This window comes from Macrobrachium rosenbergii, chromosome 41 (assembly GCF_040412425.1).
Source record: "Macrobrachium rosenbergii isolate ZJJX-2024 chromosome 41, ASM4041242v1, whole genome shotgun sequence".
Lineage (NCBI taxonomy): Eukaryota > Metazoa > Arthropoda > Malacostraca > Decapoda > Palaemonidae > Macrobrachium > Macrobrachium rosenbergii.
Genome location: NC_089781.1, coordinates 37,263,933 through 37,286,733, shown reverse-complemented (window position 1 = coordinate 37,286,733; position 22,801 = coordinate 37,263,933). Strand labels below are relative to the sequence as shown.

At 44.1% G+C, this 22,801-nt stretch overlaps 1 protein-coding gene across 6 annotated transcripts in view; it reads right to left on the bottom strand.

Moving 5' to 3' along the window:
* Pgant7 (N-acetylgalactosaminyltransferase 7) overlaps positions 1 to 22,295 on the bottom strand; it is a 184,764-nt gene extending 162,469 nt beyond the window's left edge. The window contains exon 1 of one of the 6 annotated variants that reach the window (XM_067084256.1): positions 22,112 to 22,295. Coding sequence is in view for 2 of the 6 variants with exons in the window: in XM_067084253.1 (XP_066940354.1) it covers positions 8,361 to 8,375 (15 nt within the window). In the remaining 4 variants the exon portion in view is untranslated. Of the gene's footprint in view, positions 1 to 8,360; positions 8,803 to 21,945 lie in introns of those variants that run through there. The other 5 variants (XM_067084254.1, XM_067084257.1, XM_067084255.1 and 2 more) reach the window with 5 other exon arrangements.
* Positions 22,296 to 22,801: the final 506 nt, after the last annotated feature.

The following is a 22,801-nucleotide window of genomic DNA, read 5'->3' as shown; positions in this document are numbered from 1 at the left end:
TGCCAGTGCATTCTTCGACATGGGATTAACTGGCTGTCTCACAGAACACCATAAGTTATCCGAGGGACCACGAATGTCCTGAGTTCTTTTAAGGTAATACTTGAGAGCTCTAACAGGACATAGAACTCTCTCAGGTTCCTGTCCACAAGGTCCGGCCAAACCTTTAATTTCAAAAAATCTAGGCCATGATTGAAGGCTTTTCGCTCTAGCCAAGAACGAGGGTTAAAGAGCAGACGGCATTGTGTCCCTTTGAAGCCCACATGACGGCGGGATAGCTTGAACTCGCCACTCTTCGCCGCCAGAGCAGGAGGAAGACCGGGCTTTCCTAGTAACATCCCTAAAAGATGCAGATTGAGAGGCTCAAAAGGACTGGACATTAAAATCTCTGAGCACAACGCCCAAATTTACAGGAGGAATTGGGCCGAGAACCTAGGATTACCCAAAGACCTCAAGAGGTCGTGGGAGGTCCTTATTGTCAGACAAATCCAGACCTCTGTGTCTGAAAAACAGAAGAAAGCATGCTCCGATAACCTTTGATTGTCGGAATCATAACTTGAGTTTTTCAAATAAAGGAGGAAATCAGCGATCTGGCTCACAGTGGTCGAGGAAGAGGAAAATCCCTTCTTTCTGCACCAACCCCTGAAGGTTGCCCACTTCGCTTGATAAACTCTGATAGAGGAAGCTCTTCTGGCTCTAGCGATGGCCCGTGCCACTCGGCCAGAAAACCCCCTCGCTCTGACCAATTTTTCGATAGTCTGAATGCAGTCAGGTTCAGAGCGGGGAGGTTTTGATGATATCTCATGAGGCAGTTGTCTGAGCAGATTCGTTTTGATAGGTAGGGTCCTCGGAACGCCTAATAACCAGACGAGAATTCCAGAACCAGTGGTTCAAGGCAAACGGGGCGATGAGAGTCATCCCACCCTTTGTGAGGCCGAGAACTTGCGAATCACTTCTCCCAGAATCTTGAACGGGGGAAAGGCATATACGTCCATCCCCGTCCAATCCCAGAGAAGAGCGTCTATCGCCACTGCCCCCGGGTCGAGTACAGGGGAGCAGTAGAGGGGGAGCTCACGTTTCCTGAGGTTGCGTAAGAGATCTCACGAGAGGGCGACCCAAAGTTTCCAGAGATCTTGGCAAACCTCCTGATGAGTCCATTCCGCCGCAGAAGTTGATGGCGCGATTGAGCAGGCCTGCTCGAACATTCGAATTCCCTGCAACAAATCTTGTGAGGATTGAAATACATAGCATGAGCTCAAAGGAGAATCTCTCTTGCAAGGCCAACAGGAACCAGAGTGTGTTCCATTTTGAGCTTGAGGTAAGCTTAACGCCAGAGTGTTGTCCGGAGTTCACTTGAACAACACGACTGAAATCTGGACCTCAAGAATTGGAGAGCTAAGAAGACGCGCCAACTCTTTGATGTTGATGTGCCAGGACACCTGTTCCCCTTTCCAGGTTCCTGACACTTTTTCCCCCAGTGTTGTCCCCCCAACCCGCTAAGATGATGCGTCGGAAAACACTAGGTCGGGGCTCAGAAGCTTGAGGGAGATCCTTCCCAACTCGCAGGATCGACTCCACCACTTCACAGGCACTTCTGATGGAAGGAAGATTCTCAATTCCTCTTCCAGTCTTCCTTTGTTTCGCCAGTTCTCCAATAGAAAGAACTGAAGAGGCTCAAGATGCAGTCTTCCCAGAGAAACAAACTTCTCCAGCGAGAAAATGGTCCCTGCAGACTCATCCATTCCTTACTGAGCATGTTTCCTCTCCAAGAAGACCAAGACTTTTTCTCGTGAACATTGAAAACCGCCGTTTGTGACGGAGACGCTAGAAAGCCGTGAGAATTCATCTGAATCCCAGATAAACAATGGACTGTGAGGATCAGCTGCGACTTTTTCTCCGCTAAGATGGACTAGAAGTCCCAGGACTTCACGCAGTTCCAGAGTTACCTGGAAGGTCCTCCAGACACCTTGTTTTGACGCACACACCTAATCAACCAGTCGCCCAGGCAAAGAGATCCTGACGAGAGGCAATCACATCGCTACGCTCTTCATAAGAAACGAAACACCGGGCTGTGCTGAGTCCAAAGCAGAGAGCTCTGAACTGTTAAGTCCTAGCCCTGCAAGACAAAACCGAGATACTTCATCTAACGCGATGAATAGGGAACGTGGAAGTTGGGGCATCTGAGATCCAACGATACCATCCAATCCTCGAACGGCGGCTCTAATATTGACTGGAGACATCTCCATCTTGAACTTGTCCTTCAGGACAAAGTCGTTCAGCCTGCTGACGTCCAAGACGGGCCTCCAGCCTCCTGAATGTTTTGGGACTAGAAACAGTCTGTTGTAAAATCCCGGGGATTTTGTGTCTAAGACCTGCTCCACTGCTTTCTCGATCATCTGTTCGAAGTTTGAACAGAATTTTCTGCTTGCGGATGGTAATGTGGAGACAGATCTCTGGTGAGATTAAAGGAGGAAGAGTCAGAAAAGGAATTAGGTAGCCTCTCTACTACTTGAAGGGACTTCAAGCTGCCTGCCCCTCTCTCCAGGCTTGGGCAAATGAAGAAGCCTGGCTCCTACTGGTGTCTGGAGGTGAAGGAGTCACTTGCCACCTCTCTTGGAGGCGACTTTACCTCTAAGGAAACCTCTCTCCTCGAGGCGCCGGTTTCCCGGAAGCCCCCATGGAAGCTCCTCCACGAAGGGCTGCTTCTTCTTAGCCTGTTGTGAAAAGAAGAAGACGCAGATGGAGCTGGGAAGGGCGCCTTAGAAGACCTGGAAAGAAGGTCTTGAGTCGCTTTCTCTTGAAGGCTGGCAGCACATTCAACCAAGGTCTGGGAAAGAGATGGCTTGAGTAAAGGAGCGAACTGTAGTTTCTTCTGAGTAGGGGAAACCGACTTCACGAGAAAGAGCAAAACAATGCCCTCTTCTTTAAAAGGGCCGACGAAAACTGCGAAGCAAGTTCTTCAGAGCCATCCCTGACGGCCCTGTCCATGCACCGCAGTACACTGGACAGCTCCCCCAGACTAATGGAACTCGGGCTAGTAGCCTTGGTGTGTAAAACTCCCAGACACCAGTCCAAGAAGTTAAAAGATCTCCACAGTCCTGAAGAGTCCTTTAAGATGGTGGTCTATTCGTGAAGAGTCCAAGAAGAAACCTTAGAGGAGGACAAATGAGACTCTTCTGAGCGCCAACAGACTCGCAGTTCTCGAGTAGTCGAGGAACTGCTGCCAATATCTTCACCTGTCTCATACAACACATGCCTGCTTTGTCGGACAAACGAAGGGAGGCAAAGGAAGAAGACTTTCCTTGGTTTTTTCCGCGAGTCATCCAGTCCTGAACCTTCTTGAATGCCCTCTTGAGAAGGACTTCTTCATCTTAAGAAAACCAGGAGTTCTTCTCGCTTGAGACGAAGCCAACTGTGAAGGGGGAGAGCGAGGAGCTGAAGCTTGAAAAGTATCAGGAAAAAGATCCTTAAACAAAACAGTCAGAGTTTGATAATCAGTAGAAGAAGAAGCTTGTTTCTCTTCGTCCGAAGGCTCTGACGGAAGGGGTTCTTCTTCTCCGCTGGAGTGGTCAAGAGAGCTGAGGAGGAAGGAGACCCACTACGATACTAGAAGCGGACCCGTCGTATTTAGAAGAAGTCGTACTAACTTCGAAGAACGGCTGGTAGTCTGGGCAGTTGAGCATCAAGAAGCACTCGCAGGCGTGGAGTCAACGAAAGAAGGGCGTGAAGATAACGCGAGGCGCAGCGAGGAGCGCCCTGGCGGGAGCGCAGCTTCAAGGCTGAATATCGAAAGAGCTTCACGTTGTATGCCGCGGCCGCCCTGGCTGGGAGCACGAGACCTGCCATGCAGGCGCACGGCAGAAGCGTGAGAAGCGTGAGGAGCGCGTGAAGCGCGAGACACGCGCTCTTGGCGCGTATCGAGAGAAACGTCCAACTCTTCAAAACGGGGAAGACGAGAAGGAAGCTTCTTTATACCTTCTTTAGGTGAAAGACGAGAAGCTTCATGCGATCTAGCAGACGAAGATGACGAAGCAGGAGACGAAGGTGCAGATCCTTACGACGAGGCCTGTCCTTTCTACGGTCCATGAGAGTATCCAGCTGCTGTTGCAAGCCCAACAAAATCTGACGTGCTGGAGAAACAGCTCTCTCGGGAGAAGGGCTGAACCTGCGAGAAGGAGAGGAGAAGGGACGTCGTCTTCTTTCTCTCACCGTGAATAAGCAACAGCCTTGCCTTAGCGACTGGGGGTCGAGCAGCACTTCATCATCCGCTGCACAAACTAAAACTTCTTCCGATGAGGAACATCCTCAAAACTTCAGGAAGAGCACAAAACATCTAGAGGAAGAGGATGAAGGCCCCTTCCTCTCAAGCTCTTAAGAGGGCAAGAGTCCAACCGAGCCCAACCCTTACTTGGGGAGGACATGTCGGAGGACGAGAAGCAATCTCATGGATATACAGTGCACGATCCAGCAGCCTGGGTAGGGTCATCAGGACCCGGCCGAAGGACGCCAGATCGGTAGAAGTCTCAACCTTCTATGTGGCTTTGATGCACTTGGAGTAACCACTGGAGCACCTACTGCCGATGTTGGACAGGTGGAGAGCATACCAACTGGTCCAGTACCCAAAGGTTTCTCAGGACAAGCTACAAGCTGCGGAACCAATGGGGACCGAAGAAGGAAAATTATCAGCTTCTCTAGTGAAAAGGAGAAGCTGAGGACACCATCGGTACTGATACACCCAACAATGACGCAGACAAAATGCCAAATGCCGTAGCATCCGCAAGAACCGCGGTGGACACATTACGTTTTAAACCCAGTAAAAGGTGAAAATACGGAGTTGCAGAAAACTTGGCAACCGCCTGTGAAGCATCTAGACCAGAAGCCTGAGAAAACTACAGGTGCTAAAGAAGACAGCCTCGCCAAAGAGAGAGAGGGAGCTGCTGAAACTCCAACAATACAGGATTGAACCAATGAAAATTCTTTGCTCTGCTGAGTTAACGGCAAAGAAAACAGGATGAGCGAGAGGAGACTCCGAAGAGCCCTCTGAAGAGTGACCCGATAAAGAAGATTGTATAAAGACATTGAAAGAAGACTTAGAGGAAATTGGGGAAAAAGGAAAACTCAGAAGCAGCAGAAGAGACCATAGTTTTTAGAGAAAGAAACTAGACCATCTCTATTCCCCCGTGATAATCTTGACAGACATCATTAGGAAACTGAGGGAAATTCTTCAACACGTGATCATGAATATTGGAAAAGCCAATATTGAAACACTGCCTAACTAGTAATCTATAACCCTGTGACAAACTCAATGATTCTGCATTATACTGAGCCAAATTGAAAACCTGATCACCAGAACTACTACCACTGCAAGACGAACCAAACTCATCCACCGAAGGAAAAAGAACCTTCAAAGACAAAGGAGCATTCTCCAACGCTTCAGAACCTGACATATGCGAAACCACATCCGAACGACGAACCACGGACTTAGAAACCTTCTGTTGTAAAGAACTCTAAGCAGGAAATAAAACAGAAGATGGTCCCAAAGACGAAGTCGTCACACTAGAAACCCCAACCAAACCCGAGCCCGAAGAAGACTGCGCCTTCCACTTCTCTTCCCAACCACTTCCTAACCTATTTTCCCTACTCGTCTGTGTCTTACCTAACTATACATCAACCTCAGAACTTACACCTTGAGTGGGAAGGGGAAATCTGCTGCCAACACTGCCTGCTCCGCGCCAGGAGGGGATGGCAGAACCTACCTTCGAGGCTTGCGGTTCTCCATGACCCCCGCCACCCATTAGGCTGGTTCTGAAACAGGCAGGGGGTTGAAAAAGAACAATTAAGATCAACTAGGTTACTACTACCACTATCTCTATTCTCAGTTAACTTGCTCATCAGGCTAGAAAATAGGCTAGACATACTGGATGATAACCTACCCTCTAACTTTTTTAATATCTCTGAATCTAACGCTTCCTTACCTACTGATTGTAACCCGACGGTTGGTCGTGATCTGCGCTTATTCTTTGAGGCTAAGGATTCTCTGTGTTTCATATAATCCTTCATTTGACCTACTGACCAGGACCTACACTCTTCACATCTCTGACTGATACTACACTGAACCTTCCTACATAAAATACAAACAGAATGTCGATCATTTTTGAGGGTACTCATCCTACGCTTGCAGGACCGATGAGCGGCAGCATCTCCAGCAGTAGAAGGCTCGGTCGTCGAAGCTGTAGACGAGGTAGAAGCAGCGGCGCTAGCAGATGGTGACATCTTGCCTGACTTATCCATAACGAGTCCAAAGTACCAATCCAAAGTCAAAACCGGGAAAGAAGTTCCAAATCCACTCAAAAAGCGTAAACCCAGAAGAAAAGGCATCGAAAACAGTCCAAAGTCGTGATCTGACATCCAAATTCCTTAAATGGGGGTCGGGCTAAATGACCAAAAGTTTGCCTGATGCCGGACACATCCACACAGCACAGCAAATTCGTAACAATTGGGGATGCTGGCCTCTGTCGGCTGCTATTTGCAGCAGCATTGTCAATGGTACCTCAGGTAACCCATTTGACAAGATTTTTCCTGTAGCGCTGGTAATGCTGACAGTTAATTAAAAATTATGGGGATATAGTTTGGGCTGGTCAGTGACCAGGGCTAATTCAGGTGTTCAGGAAGTGTATTGCAATATACAATGTATGAGACAAAAACATATGTACAGAACATCTGATGACATGTAAAGTAGTCTGACAATTATAATGCTAAACACTACAGTACTGTATATGTAAGTGATGAACGCTTGGTCAGCATTTGATATAAAGGAAAGACACAATCCTTACTGCATAGCCTATTAGTAAAGAAATTTGAGAAGTACAGTAAAACTATCTCTTCATGATAAAATAATATATCCCATAGACCTACATAATTATGCTATTAAAGCATCTCGAAGAATATGACACTAAATGATTACCACCGTGATGAAGTTCAACAGTCTACAATTACTAATAGGCATCCATTTACCTTTTATCAAGAAAATTAGTAATATACCTGAGTTAGTTTTAAAATACTTACAGTAGAGAAGTAAAAATCTAATGCACATACTGTACCACTCAAAGTAATGTACATTAATACGATACAGCAAAATCTACCAATTAAGATTAGAACATAAACTTGAAACAATATGCAAGTCACCTAATATCTTACATTTTTGTATACTACAGTAAAAGACAGGAGAGAGCAACAGGATGAATCAATCGTTTCAGTTACAAAAAAAAGCTGTCAATTAAGCATTTATCATTTCTATGCATAACAGTTCACCTCTACAGCAATGAAAACAAAATACTACATATTTTCACTGGGTTTCATCAGTTTTTTGTTTCATATTATTTAGAGACACTAGGCTTCAGATTTTCTTGGTGAAAGTAAGAGCAGTGAACTTTGTCATGAATTTTTTTTATCAAAGCCATCTTTTATTCCACCTTTTGAGTTTGATATAAGTACAGTACTGTCCAAAGTGTAAAGTGCAGATGAAATGGATAAAGCATATGATGATCCATCATAGCGTAGTACTGGACATGACTTGTTGCATTCAGCTGTCAACTTTATTTTGAATTCATCTACATTAAAAAAAAAAATGCATTTTCATAACAATAATGTAATTTTGTACATGTAGTCTCAAAACCACACCTGAAGTCTTCATAAAGAATAATCAACCTGAACTCAATTCAGCATCACAGTTATCTCCTTACAATTTATTATTATGCAACCAAATAGTCAATGTGAGATCCTTAATATGCTTGTGCCGTAATGTCATTATCAACTACAATAGCCAGCACCTGGGTCATCTAAAAATTAAAATAGTACAGCCTACACTTTAATAGCATTCAAGATATCCAGTATATAACTGAATTTCTACATAATCTACATCCTAAGCTTAGCTGAAACTTACATTTACATTCAACTTGAGACTTTTATGCAAAACCTATCATAATAAAAAGATCCTAGCAAAATACCAACAGCATAATGTAGCTGATCAAGTGAGGAGCAAAACCTATCAGCTGATCCAGTGAAGAGCAAAACCTATCATAATAAAAAGATCCAGACAAAATGCCGACAGCATAATGTAGCTGATCAAGTGAAGTAGCTTGATGAGTTAGGGGCCACTGTAGTAAACACAATACAAGGGTATTAACTATAAACATAGCTTCATACTCTACAAGAACTTGGATGGAATGAACATTATGGTATGACTCTTTGCACATTCATAAAACTAAATGTGAAGGAAGAAAAAAGGTTCCCAACTCAAGAATGAGAAAAAGTACACTTTCTATTACACAGCTACAAATTATTTTTAAAGTCAAGCCTCTTACCTCTACAATAAACATGGTGCATGAACTGGGAACAGTACTACTGTAGTATCACTTAAAAGATAAATACCACAAAAAATTCACTTCCATGAGGGACAAATTTGATTGGTTTAAAAATTGTTTTCCCTCCTTTGAGTTGGTAATGAATGTTCCAACATATGTGACTTGCAAGAAGTTGTAACACTTGTGAGCAGAGAACCACTAGCCAGTGAGGCTTCCAGCAGGTCACTGGCCACTGAGCGGGTCTCTTGGGAGGATGATCTTCCCACATGACAAGGAGGGAGGGAGGAAGGGGAGTGACTAGTCTTGCCTAAAGATCTTGGCTGGAGGTGGGCTGTCAGGTGGAAACTTTCACCAGTATGGGGGTTACTGTGGGGACTGGGGAAGGGGGGAAGCAGAGGCTGGTGGAGTCACACACAAAGGTGAGCTCCAGCTGCTGCTTCCCATTTTCTATTGTCTCAGAGGAAACTACAGTAAAAATACAAGTTCTACATACTCTGCTTCTCTTGAAACAATTCATCTCACTTTTTCTTTACCAATACCAATAGTTTCATCATATCACATATTTTTATGTGATATGATGTGATATCATATTGCATAAAAATATATTCCAGTTCTTATTAATACTCTTTAACAACATGCATATTTGGCATCTTACTAATTCAACTAGGCAAATGATCTCAAACTATGTAAAAATTCTAAAAATCAATAACATCTGTATATTGCACTATGTGCTGTAATGAAAACCCCAACAAAATAATGAAATATACTTACTAAGTACTGTAGTAGCTTCTAAAAACATGGCATTTGACATACCTTTTGGTGAAAAAAAAAAAAAAAGTTTCTGTTATTCTAGTTGGCACATTTACGCAAAATCTGATTCTAACTGTTGATGAATATGGTTAAGGTTCTACAAAAATGGTACTATAAGAAAATTTTGATTATATGTTCAAGCAGAATTAGAGCTTGAGGAAGTAACACTGAAGCAATAAGTATGAAGAATTTAAATGACCCTCTACATTAAAAATAAAATCAGTCTGATGTACATGAATTCCACTGAACTATAACTAACTGATTAAAGCATTGACATTTCATTTGAAAGAACTATGGGAACACCAACTGTGTGAGGTCACTATAACTTTTGTGTTTTATAAAATTACCATAATGTTAATTTCTTAAGAATCACTATATTGTCTTTTTTCTGTTTTTTTAACACTACCATTTTATATTAATAAAATTTTCATTTTAATCAGTAAGTGGTTCTACCTAATATATTTCATTGTAATATATTCAGTACTATGACATGATAATTATTTTCAATATTTAATCCAGAAATCCTTGTTTCCACCAGAATGTAAGTAAAAATTTTAAGCAATGTACAGTACTGTACTTGTTGCCATTAAAAAACAGACTCTTTCTTTGAATATACAGTAACTAGTTTCTGGTACACTACAGAGTCAGGTAAGAAAAGGTTATCTAGGAAGAGTTGAATCTTCCTTGTAGATGAGTACTGATCCCTCATACCAGGTGGTGCCCATTTACATGAAAAGCCTCATCTCAGCAACTACAGAATATAGGCTACCTACCAAAACACATCAATAGGGGAAGGGGCAAGATAATTTTCATTAAATAGAATTATCAGATTCATTATCACAATCTTTGTCAAGTTTTCCTTTACAAGATTAAACATTTGACAAGTTTTCTCAATTCTCTTTTATCCTAGGTATTTTCTACTGGTATTACCATCTTCATGACCTGTGCCTTCGAATTTGTTAGAATACAGCCACAACTCTGCCTTTATCATCACATTCCCAAACCATCTCAATCAATTTTCAGGGACTCGAGAAACATCAGCATCATCCTTGTGGTTCCATGTCCTAACCAGGAGCGATTTTAAGACCTGCTAGCTCTGGTTCCAGACTTGTCAAGGTCGCTCCCCACATGGAAGTTAATGAAACAGCCCAACCTGCACAAGGTTACATGCAAAGCTGGACATTCTCCAGCTTGATGCATAGAAGCTATCAAGCATTCTTTCAGAGAGAGGTTTTCCAGAAGCAGCAGCTACTACTGTCTCTGTTCCTTACAGATAATTGTTAACAAACCTTTGCTGGGGGAAATGGACAAGGTACACTCCTTGGTGTGTTAACCTGAATGCTTCTGCATTTGAAGCCTCTGCTCCCTTAATAGTTGACTTTTCACTGTTCTCAGATCCAAGTATTCCCAAATTGAGAAGCAGATGAGGATTCTAACAGGAACTAATAGGTTTTTTAAATACTATCACCCATACAGAGAACTGGTCCTTCACAAGCCTTTCTTTCGTTCACAACTTTGTGACAAAGATCGGAGAGGCAGGTCCAAGGGATATCATGAATCTCCTTTCAACTATTTTGCCTACTCCCAGCATTGGAAAGCAACTCCTTACTATGCTCCAAAAGCTGTGAACTGTTCACATCCCACCTTCTTCAGGCTATTTCCACGGTAAAAGCCTCAGTCTCAAAGGAACCTTGGGTCCTCCTTGCTCAAGAAAGCCATGTCAAGGGCATATTCAAGAGTATTGGAAGAGGATGTACCATTAATAAAAATGACATTTTTATGATAAAATAAAGTTTTATATATACTTAAGTACAGTAATTACATAGCTGTTGGTTCCCAACCACAGCAGCCTAAAAATCAAAATTTGTGCCGCGGCACTTCTACTGTTTGTGTGTAGGTGACAAGGTCCCGCCCACTATCTGGGACTGAGAGGAACAACTTTGTAGAGAGCTCAATTTGTTTCCTGCCATCTTCCGATCACAACCCAAACCATTAAAAAGAACTGGTGGGTACTCTAGGTACAATGTACCCCTAGGCTTCCCATAGACTCAAAACCTTCAGTCAAGGCGAAGGGATACCACAGGAACAGAGAGTTCCCTATGCTTCCTCTCCCAACAACTTGCCAGCCACGGATAAAGGTCCTAAATTGTTACAGTTTTCATGAGCCTTAACCTAACTAAAGAAAAAGCATCCTCTTGGATCTGAGTGTGAGCTTCAGATATCAACTCTCAGAAAAAAAGGCATTTTTTGAAAGAGGACGAACATGGCTTCTTACAGAGCACCAGAGGTTGCTCAATGGTCCTCTAATCTTCTCCATCCTGTGCAGGTAGTACCCAAAGCCCTCACTAGACAAAGCAGCCTCTCTTCTTTCTCTGGTCCTAAGACATCCATAAGGCTCTTGATGATGAAAGAATGAGGCCAGGGCCTGGACAGGTCCTCATTTTTAGCAAGGAATCCAAGAGACAAAAGAGCAGACTGCGGCCCCTTGCGCAGAGCCTACTCTCTTGTCCACTGCCTGCAGCTCACTAATACGTTTGGCAGTAGCCAGTGTCACTGAAAAGTGTTTTCTTGGTGAGATTCCTGAGTGAAGCAGATTGGAGTGGTTCAAAGGGAGGACCTGAGAGCCATTTCAGTACAATGTCCAAATTCCAAGAGACGCAGGAAGCACTCTCTTGTTTAGTTGTCTCAAAAGACTTGACTGGGTTGCCGATGTCCTGGTTAGACGACAGATCCATTCCTTGTTTAAAAATTGAACTGAGCATTTGATAGTAGAGGTCAATAATTTCTTGGCTATTTGACTTGAAGTCGTCTCAGAAGATGAGATATTACAGCAGCTGCACCATCTTCTGAAGACTGCCCATTTGGACTAGCAGAGCTTTGTAGAAGACATCTGCCTCCACCTCACAACTGCTTCTGCAGCCTGTCATGAAAAACCTTTTGCTTTGACGAGGCGCCTGACAGTCTGAGACCTGTCAAGCCAAGAGCGGACAACCCTTGGTGGAACCTGAGGAACTGAGGTTGTCTGAGCAGTGACCATTTTTGTGAAAGGAGTTTTGGGAAATCCACCAACACCCGAATCAGATTTAGAAACCATTCCTTGTTTGACCAAAGGGTGCAACTAGGGTCATGGAAGTGTTCTAATGTGTCAAAAATTTGTTGATTACCTCCCTGATCATCCCAAAGGGAAGGAAGGTGTAAACATCCCGTCCAGTCCAAGAGCATGGCTTGCCCATGCCTGAGGGTCCGGGACTGGAGAGCAGAAGAGGGGAAGCCAGTGATTTCTTGAAGTTGCGAACAGATCTACGGTCGGCCTGCCCCATAACCTCCACAGATCATTGATGACTAATGGGTCTAGAGTCCACTCTGTCAGTAGGACCTGTTTGAGGCGACTTAGCTCGTCTGCAATTACGTTCATTCTCCCTTGAATGAACCGGGTGGTAAGAGTTACTTGATTCTCTTCCGCCCACAAAAGGAGATCTCTCGCTGTCTCGTAGAGAGAGGAGTGGGTGGTCCCCTGTTTGCAAATGTATGACAGCGCAGTTGTGCTGTCTGCGTACACTACTACCTTCTTGCCGCCGACTAGGTTCGAGAAGGCCTGAAGGCCCAAGTGAACAACCTTCAGTTCTTTGACATGTACGTGGGACCTCCATTGCACTGCTGTCCATGTTCAGGAGACTTCCGGTCGTCCATAAGAGCACCCCAGCCTATGTCTGAGGCATCTGAATAAAACTGAAGGGTGGGATTCACTGGAAGAAGAGATTTCCCCTCCCGAAGTCTTTCTTCACAGGACCACCACTGAAGATCCACTTTGATCTCCAATGTTATAGGGAATATGAAAGAGTCTGGTTGTGTCTTTCTGGACCAGTTTGTTTTTAGGAAGAACTGCAGGGGTCTCATATGCAGCCGAGAGGGCGTCTTCCTGTCTAATTTATCCATTCCACGTCCAAAATCCAAGCCAAAGTCTAGACGGGAGAGAAGATCCAAAACCAGGCGAAATAGTACAATCCAGGATAAAAGGGCGAAAAATACGGTCCAAGTCATTATCCAGAATCCAAGATATTTACATATCGGGGTCAGGCTGAGAACCAAAAGTTCGCCTGATGCAGGAAACGTCCAAGCAGCATGGCGAACAAAAAGCAATTGGGGATCTCCGCCTCACTCAGCCGGGACTTGCAGCAGCGTTGCCAACGGTACTTCAGGTAACTCAATTGACAAGATTTTCCTGTAAGCGTTAGTAACACTGACAGTTAATTACCCACCTAGAGGGTAAAAAGCTATGGAGATGTAGTTCGGGCTGGTAGGTGACCAGGGATAATTCAGGTATTCAAGGAGTGTATTACAATATCATGATTACTTGTTCGCCAACGAACACAATGTTTACATTCACCAGTAAAGGCGATACCATCGGTTAAACTACGCTACCAGAAGTTAAGCAATTGATTACGAATTTGCTACTGTTGTGAAATATGACAACTTAAACAAAACAATCAAAAACTGTCCTGAATGCTGTAAGCTTGAAGGCTACCTGAAATCGGCGATAAAACATCACCAAAATCAAGTCTCTGACTGGCAAATTTAAGAACAAAGCTGACAAAGACCCATGTTAACTCGAGCATCGGCAGAATCGTAATGACGAGTATTTGCCAAGTAGTTCCTGATACTCTCATTAGTGGGCGAGACCAGTCACCTGCACTAAACTGAAGCGTTAACCTGCGACTTTTTGAATTTGAGCTGCCGAGGCAAGAGAAACTCTTAGCTAAGTAAAAAGTAAGTATACCTTAGTTTTACCAGACCACTGAGCTGATTAACAGCTAAGTAATTACTGGGTAAGTTACATATATAAAAATTCTCTTCCAACTCTATTTTTATGTCAATAATTTATTTCTTTTTTAAAGATAATGTATTAAGCTAACTTTTAAATGAAATTACAGTAACTTTAGTAATATTTAAAAGTTAGCTTAATAATTTGGGATCATGATTAGGGTCATATTTTTGTGTTTAAACTTTAGAAATAAGCATTTATTAGCATTTTTAGAGATCGTGCCAAACTTACACAAAAATTCACCTTGCGCTAGGGGTTCTGGAACCTAACCTCGATTAAGTTCAGGGTATGACTGTACTTCGCCGATGGATCCTATTCAGTGCTGTTTGGACGAAATTATGAACCTCTTGTAGAAAAATCAAGCTGTAACACAGGATCCTCCTTACTTGGCGCCTTCACCAATTTCTTCAGAGGAAGAGGCATTAGACCAGCCACCTCCTTCCATGCCCTTCTCCAGCCTCTCAGGTAGTTTTTGGTCATCTTTCCGTCCTTCTTCACACCTGCCTCCTCCTTCTATACGAGGAACCAGTCTGTTGACAACTCCAGGCTTCCCAAGATGGTCTTGTCTTCCTCATCCAGGAAAGCCTTGAGGGAAATGGACGTCTGGCTCTCAGGCAAGAGAGAACAGGGCAAAGCGGCCTTCTGCATTCCACCCGCCTGTCTCACTTCTAAGAGATAACAAGCATACACCACAGGAGAAGCTCCCTCCTAAGGAGTCGCTGCCTCCTCCCACGGGGACTTCTCCAGTCTGACTGACTCTAATAGGTCAGCCTTTGCTTCGGCTAAGGTTATGTTTTCAGCAACTGAGCTTGACCACATCATCAGGAATATGTTTAAGGTTTTTGAGGTCCTAAGCTTTTTGGACTGGACCGTAGGAGCACTGGCAAAGAAAATCGAAGACTGTGAGGATATGTCTGAGGAATTGTCTGCAGACTGGCTAGAGGTTTTATCCTGCGCAGATAAAGCTATCAGGGACGGCACTTCCCTTTTCTCCTTTGGACAGCATGCACCTCTTCCCTCAAGCCATGGTCCAAGGAATAGCATCGGAGCTACGGAAAGTTGAAGCAGGATTTGTTAGCCCAGTCAGCCAAACTCTCCAAGGACTGTCCCTCTTTCACTACGAAGTCGACCCCTCCTTTGCAGCAGCAGCCCTGTCTGGGCAGCAAGACAAGATTCCAGGCTAGACCGCACTCCAATCCGAGTGCAGCACATTCAGCCATAAAGGCTTCCATCAAAGCCTTCCTCTCGTAAATGAGAACCCAGTCCTCTGTGTGCCAGTAGGAGCAATACCCTTGCACTTTTGGGAGAAATGGGAAGCCAGAGGAGTTGACTAGTGGGTCTCAGTAACACTCAAAGAGGGGTACTCTATCCCATTCAGGGAGAACCCTCCCTAGTGTCAATGCCCATCACACTGGCAGCCTACTTGGTAGGCTCCAAGAGGTTTTCGGCACTTGCGGCAGAGATGTCGGTTCTTCTTGTGAAAAGAGCTGTACAGCTAGTCGAAGATGTCAACAATCCAGGGTTCTACAACCGTCTTTTTATGGTCCACAGGCCATCTAGGGGATAGAGACCTGCCCTGGATGACAGCACCCTGAATGTCTTTGTTCAGAAGGCAAAATTCAAGATGGAAACAAATCAGTCAGTTCTCTCGTCCATCTACCAGGGGGATTGGATAGTGACCATTGATATGGAGGATGCCTACTTCCATATTCCAGTACACCAAGACAGCAGGAAGTACCTCAGATTTGTGTTCCAGAACAGAGTCTTCCAATTTCAAGGTCTGTGTTTCGGCCTCTCTACAGCTCCCCAAGTATTCAATCATGTTATCGCCCTTCTTGCGAAGTGGCTTCACCTCTTGGGGATTACATCCCTCTATCTAGACAACTGGCTCCTATGTTCTCCATCAAAGAAACAGTGCATGGAGGACCTTCAGAAGACCCTTCTTCTGGCCCTAGATCTGGGCTTACTCATCAACGAGAAGAAATCGTAATTGTGTCTGTCTCAAGTGATTCTTTATTTGGGGATGACGAGAGACTGAATTTTCAGGTTTTTCCGTCCCCCAAAAGAGTACAATCGTGTCTTCAAACAGTCCACGACTTCCCTGCTCTCAAGTCTTGCTTGGCCAACAGTTGGATGAGTCTTTTGGGAACCCTCACATCCACTGAGAAGTTTGTAAGCCTGAGGAGGCTTCATATGAGGGTACTGCAGTTCTTCCTGAAGGCCAACTGGAACAGGAAGACCCACCCAGATTTGTTCATCTTTCTGATCACACTGGAAATTGTAGACTTGAGATGGTGCCGTGCTGAAGAACATCTCTTGGAAGGGAAGTCTCTCCGTCCACAGAGCCCCAACCTTTCATTGTACTCAGATGCTTCAGATCTGGGTTGGGAAGCTCTTCTGGGAGACAAGGAAGTCTCAGGAGTCTGGTCTCCAGAGGAGAAGCTCCTACATAACGTGGGAGAATTGAAGGCAGTACACCTGGCTCTTCAATCATTTACAGAAGTGACCTCCAGCAACACAGTATCAGTGATGTTGGACAACACCGCAGCCTTGGCCTACATAAAGAACCAAGGAGGCACCCACTCATTCTCCCTCTATGAGGCCACCAAAGACCTCCTTTTGTAGGTGAAAAAGAACCGCACCGTTCTGGTGACAAGATTCATTAATAGAAAGCTAAACGTAATAACGGACGGACTGAGTAGGCGTAGACAGGTCCTTCCCACGGAATGGGCACTAAAACCACAGGTGTGCACCAAACTGTGGAGGTTGTGGGGACAGCTGTTGATAGACCTGTTCGTGACGTCAAAGAACCATCGCCTCCCACTGTTCTGCTCTCCAGCCCCAGACCCTCTGGCATCGACGGGAGATGCCATGCTCCACAATTGGTCCTTCCTAGACCTGTACGCCTCCCCACCATTCAACATTGTGAGGGAAGTGATCAACAAGTTCATATACCATCAGGACATGAAGATAACTTTGGTAGCTCCCTTTTGGCCACGAAGAGAATGGTTCCCGGATCTCCTCAAGCTGTCAGTCGACTCACCCAGGGCTCCTTCCACAAAAGTCAAAGCTTCTCAAACAACCGCACTTCCACTGGTTTCATCGCAACCTATCCGCTCTTGCCTTGACAGAGTTCACACTGTCAAGAGACTCGTCAGAGCAAAGGGGTTTTCAAAACCATCTGTGGAAGCAACTGCTAAGTGCAGACAGCAGTCTTCTCCCGGAGTCTACCAAGCAAAGTGGGCAGAATTCTGCAGTTGATGCAGAAGAAATAAAGTCTCTTCTGAAACCTCTGTAACGGACATCGCGGACTTCCTTCTTTTCTTGAGGACTAACAGAGGTTTGTCTTCCTCGACGATAAAGAGGTTCCAAGCATGTCAGGCTCTGTGCTTCGGCACAGGGGCCGCAATCAGTCTTGAAAGTTAAAACCCATGAGATTAGAGCCATCACCACCTCGTTGGTTTTCAAACATACCATGTCTTTGTCGCCAATTCTCCAATCAACCTTCTGGAAATGCAAATCTGTGTTTGCAATGCACTACTTGCATGAAACAGAGACTACAGTATTTTTGAAAACTGCAGTACAGGCAGTCCCCGGTTATCGGAGATCCGGTTTTACCGGGCTTGTCTAGCGATGAAAATCGGCCATTTTCGGTGCCGAAAATCACCGATTTCCACTTATTGGCGCTGATAATTGGGTACTGGCACCGATACATACCTAACAGAGGTGCCAATAACTGAAAAGTGGCAATTTTCAGCGCTTTTTGGTGCTGAAAAGCCCCGAAAATTGCCGATTTTCGATTATCATCACACTGTCAGAACAGAACCCTGCCGATAACCGGGGACTGCCTGTACCCTGGGTCCGTTGTCTGTGGCTGGCATGGTGTTAGGGGAGAAAGCATAGGAGTCCGCTCCTATCATACCTCTTTTTGCCTTGGTTAGGCTGTTGAGTTCTTTGGGAGCCTGGGGGTACTATGTACCTGGAGTGCCCACCAGTCCTTTTTTACAGTTGGGTAATGGTTAATGAAAATAGTGTGTAGGTGACAGAGTTTTCTGATTGTATGTCTTTATGGTACTGCACCCAGGGCAAGGGCACGCTTGTATGGTTATGTTAGCCATCGGACTACTCCATGGGCTCCATAACCTCCACCGATGCTTTGTGGCATTCGGAATACTTCTTTGATGCAATGCTTACCACTAATATGGGGACGCTCCACAGCTTCACTGCTGCGCCACTATAGTTAAGATGAGTGCCAACTAGAGGCAGTATCAGTCTGCAGCAGCTCTCTTAACAGGTAAGGGTACAACAACTTTTTTAACCAATGCTAAATCACAATTTTTGAAAGTAAATTGTATTTTTCCTAACTATACAAACCTGAGGTCCTTTGAATTACTTTCAGCATAGGCTGGAAACAGCCGTTAAACTCTTGAGCAAGGTGGTTAGGCAGTAACTACCGCCAGGTAGGCGGGGAATACCCGCCTGCCCGGATGTAAACATTCAAGTTTGCCTTTTGGTTCAAGTTCAGATTGAGGGGTAGCATGAGGTAGGCATCATATGTAATGTAAAGGACCTCAGGTTTGTATAGTTAGGAAAAATACAATTTACTTTGAAAAACTATGCTTTGTTCCAACACGATATACAAACCATCGGTCCTTTACATTAGGAAGACTCACTGCTTGGAGGGAGGAATCTGAGTGAGTCTCCTGAACTGACTGGAGTTCTGCACAGCTGGGCTACTCCTCCTGGTCGAAAGAGCGAGGAGGAGTACCTGAGCCTCTGACATATTGATCGGAGTGTAGGAACTGCAAGATTAAACGTCAGATACTGGACCTTTTCGCATGAGTGAGGAAACGTGACTCATACAATACAGGCTGGAAGAATCTTAGAGTCGGAGGCAGTAAGGAAAAGCTGAGATAGGGTTTCCCCTATTGCCAGACTCTCCTTCCTCCCCTTGCTAGAGGAAGGAGTGGAATTGCTTCTATGATTCTAGGAGAAAAATAGAACGGGTGCTCGATGTGTAGTCTCACCACATCAGCGCCAGGTCCAGCACGTGTTGGTTCGAGTCCTATTCTCATCCTGAAGGACGAGAAGCAGAAGGATGGGGAAGGAGGAGGAAGAGAGGCCAGTCATTCTCGGTATCCTTCTCACTTCCAGAACCAACACCTTAGGCGAGATGCTACTCATCCTTTTGAAGGAGCCAGGTAAGAAAACACAACTTAATGAGCAGCCACAACAGGGCCGAGGAAAAAAGGTTCCAAGGGCCTGTGGGCAAGACCATAGGAAGACAAGAGTGTGGTATATGAGACAACGTCTTGCTTCCAGCCTGACAGAAACTTCCGGAATGCGAGAGATGGACCAAGCCATCGGCTTCATGAGCTCTCGGGTGGAAGGTAACAGTATAGTCGTCATCAGCTGCCGAGTACCTCCTTCGATTGCTTCATGGAGCCAGGAGAAAGATGTGTCCCTAGACACTTCTTCCTTGGGAGAGAGAGTACTAGTGAAAATGTCGATGACATCCAGGTTAGGAGTGCTGAGCCTTTTCGGAAAGTACCACAGCTCTCTAAAGGACAAAGTAACGAATGATCTGGATCATTGATACAAAGTCCAAGGAGGAGGGGAACAAGGACGACTCGAACCCAACAATGGATGCCGAAGGATTTGGAGTCCACCTACGACATCCGAGAAGGAGTCAAGATATTGATCCCCTTCACCTGTCCTTCCATCTTCTACGCCAAGGCCGGAGCAAGATGAGAGATGGTCCTACGAGGGCACATCTCTATCAGACGACTCTCGTAAGGGCGCGTGCAGCATGGGACTGGAACCCTAAATGAGTCACATGCCACCCAGGAAATGACGGCTATGCAAGGTTATCACAAATTGTGGGGTTGTGTCAATAAATATCAAATACATGTAATATACTGTATACACAAAAATACAGAAAGATCCCACCGGGAAATAAAGAGCTTGACGACAGTCAGGCGGAGAGATCCGAAACCACGTCTGCAACACATGACAGCTGAAAGCAAACTGGAATGTTTACGTCCGGGCAGGCGGGTATTCCCGCCTACCTAGTGGTAGTTAATGTCTAACCACCTTGCTCAAGAGTTTAATGGCCATTTCCAGCCTACGCTGAAAGTAAATCCTAATGTAAAGGACCGACGGTTTGTATATCATGTCGGAAACAACTAGAATTTTTGTCTCATATTCATTCTTCTACTGAAAGTCAATATGGCTTCAACTTTGTAATTCCTTGGTAAGTTACAGATATAAAAATGACATTTTTATGATAAAATAAAGTTTTATATATACTTACCAAGTAACTACTGAATCAGAGCCCTCCCTCCTCCCCTTTCACGGACACTGAGACCACAAACAGACTGGCGCTATTCAGCGGTGTTGTACCTTTTTTCCTCTGATAGTGGGAGGGACCTAGCCCCTACAGTGCACTAAAATAATCGAATGCTACTGCAAATTTCAAACTTTTAGCTGCTGCATGAGTTAGAAACACAGGCTATATAATTACTGTACTTGGTAAGTATATATAAAACTTTATTTTATTATAAAAATGTCATTTTCCAAAGTAACAGTCCGTGCAGAACTGTTGTATAGTTTTACCAAAATAAAACCAGATGTACTTTGTCAGGTGCATGGATATCTGACGATGTAAAGGGAGTGTCAAAGAAATGTTTTCAGTCCCACTAATACCCTATCCCCTTCACCCACCCTGACAAGCCCCCCTGCACCAATGTGAAATCATACAGGGTAGAACGGAATGTGTAACTGTTATTCAGGGTAATTCTAAGGAAGAGCTCCCCATGGGGACAATGCTTATTAATGAAATTTTTTTACTGAACAATAGAAAAGGGTGTATATAAAGCAGTACAGGTGAGATATGCAGTATTGTACAGGTGAGGTAACTTAATACATTTACTGAAATAGCCTACACTGCATCATATAGTCTACACCCTTTCTATATTCTGTAAAAAAAATTTTATTGATAAACAATATATATTGCCATGCAGAGCTCTTCCTTACAATTACCCATTCTGCAGTATTACTATTTTTGTTTTCCCACTCCAAGAACTAAGCTTCCCACTGTTGTTCCCCATAACAGTTTGATGTACAGCTAGGCCTATAGAAAACAAAAATTAGGCTGCGATGACAGTTAAAAATACTACGTTAAACATACAGATAAAACTTTACAATAGTTGCGTGGCCTGATTCCCGCCAGTCGTCGACTGGGACAGGTTTCTCATACATAATCAGGTATTATTTTATTTCTCATACATAAATAGGTATTTTATAAGTTGCCAATACACGAGACGCAATTGTAACCTACACTTTTGAAAAGAGCTCTTCGTCAAATTACGACTTATAAAGTAAGACAATACCAGGCCCCCTCCCCCTCCATAACTAACGTAACCAGTAAACTCCCCTAGGTTATGCGGTATTATTTTATACTGGCAACTTGTAAAATTTTACCCACAAATAGACCTAACCTTTCCTATAATGCCAGGTCCTGACCTAACCGGATCTTACCTACCTAACCTAACTTTGGGTGACCTGCCCTGACCTGGCCAGGGGGGGTTTGCCCTCCACACCCAACCGGTCGGCGACTGGCGGGAACCAAGCCATGCAATTATTGTAAAGTTTTATCAATATACGAGGTCAGAACACAATGCCAATGTAAGATATTCGATGAGAAATGTATTTGCTACGTGCATCAACTCGTTTCATTTCATGACTGGGCCTCATGCTGCTTTATTCAAATTTAGGATTTCACTTAAGGTGACAGAAGCTACCGGTAGACATTAAGCATTACCGAGACGAGACTTAGGCTACCAATACGTGACAAGACAAAAAACTACTCGGGCTAAAGCAGAGGGTAAAGCAACATGCACTCAGGGGCTACGATCGGACTGACCAACCTGTGGTAGCCACTAGCCAGCCTACCTGACAGCCTAAAGGGTTATCGGTTGTGTCGATTTATAAACTCTGCCGAACCCCCGGTTAAAAGGCTCCGATACACAGTAACTTTGGCTTCATTCTGATTACACCTCAACACTAGACTACTTTTAACGAAAATTTCGGAAATTTAACGGGATATTCTGCACCTTACCCTTTACTGGGTTCAACGTTTGACGTGTAAGCTCCGTGTGCCTCCCAAACACCGCATCTCGGCCCCTGACGTCACTAACCCTGTAAACAAACCCACTTTGACACTGACACATGCAAGAGTCTCCGACGAACACCAACTGTCCAGTTGCATATTCTGTCCTAAACTCGTTTGATCGTGGCTAACTAATGAAACTTTTATCATTCATGGCAAATATCCAGTGTGTATGCAATCAATCACCAGCACTTGACTTCTCGTGTAGCATTTGGGCTCATTACACTGCAATGAAATAACGAATACCTAATATTTTATTAGAAATATAGCGCAAGTACCACATATAACATTTCTGGTTATGAATTTTGATGGCTAGGATCATAGTAGGTTAACATATTGTAATAAAATCTCGTCTCTGTGTTTTGCAAAGGAATAACAAAACCCGATTGTATAGACAAGCCAAAAGAAAAAGAAATTAAATAAATAAATAAATAAACAAATAAATAAATAAATAAACAAATAAATAAATAAATAAATAAATAAATATAAATAAAATAAAAAGAGAGAAAAGGATGGGAATTTTAATCATCTGTTTGCCGATAGGACAAAAAGTGAAGTGACAAGATGAAACGTCTTTTGCTAAAATTTAATAAGCCCTAGAACGGCAACAGTTGTATTACCAAAACTGTCCACTTCGTT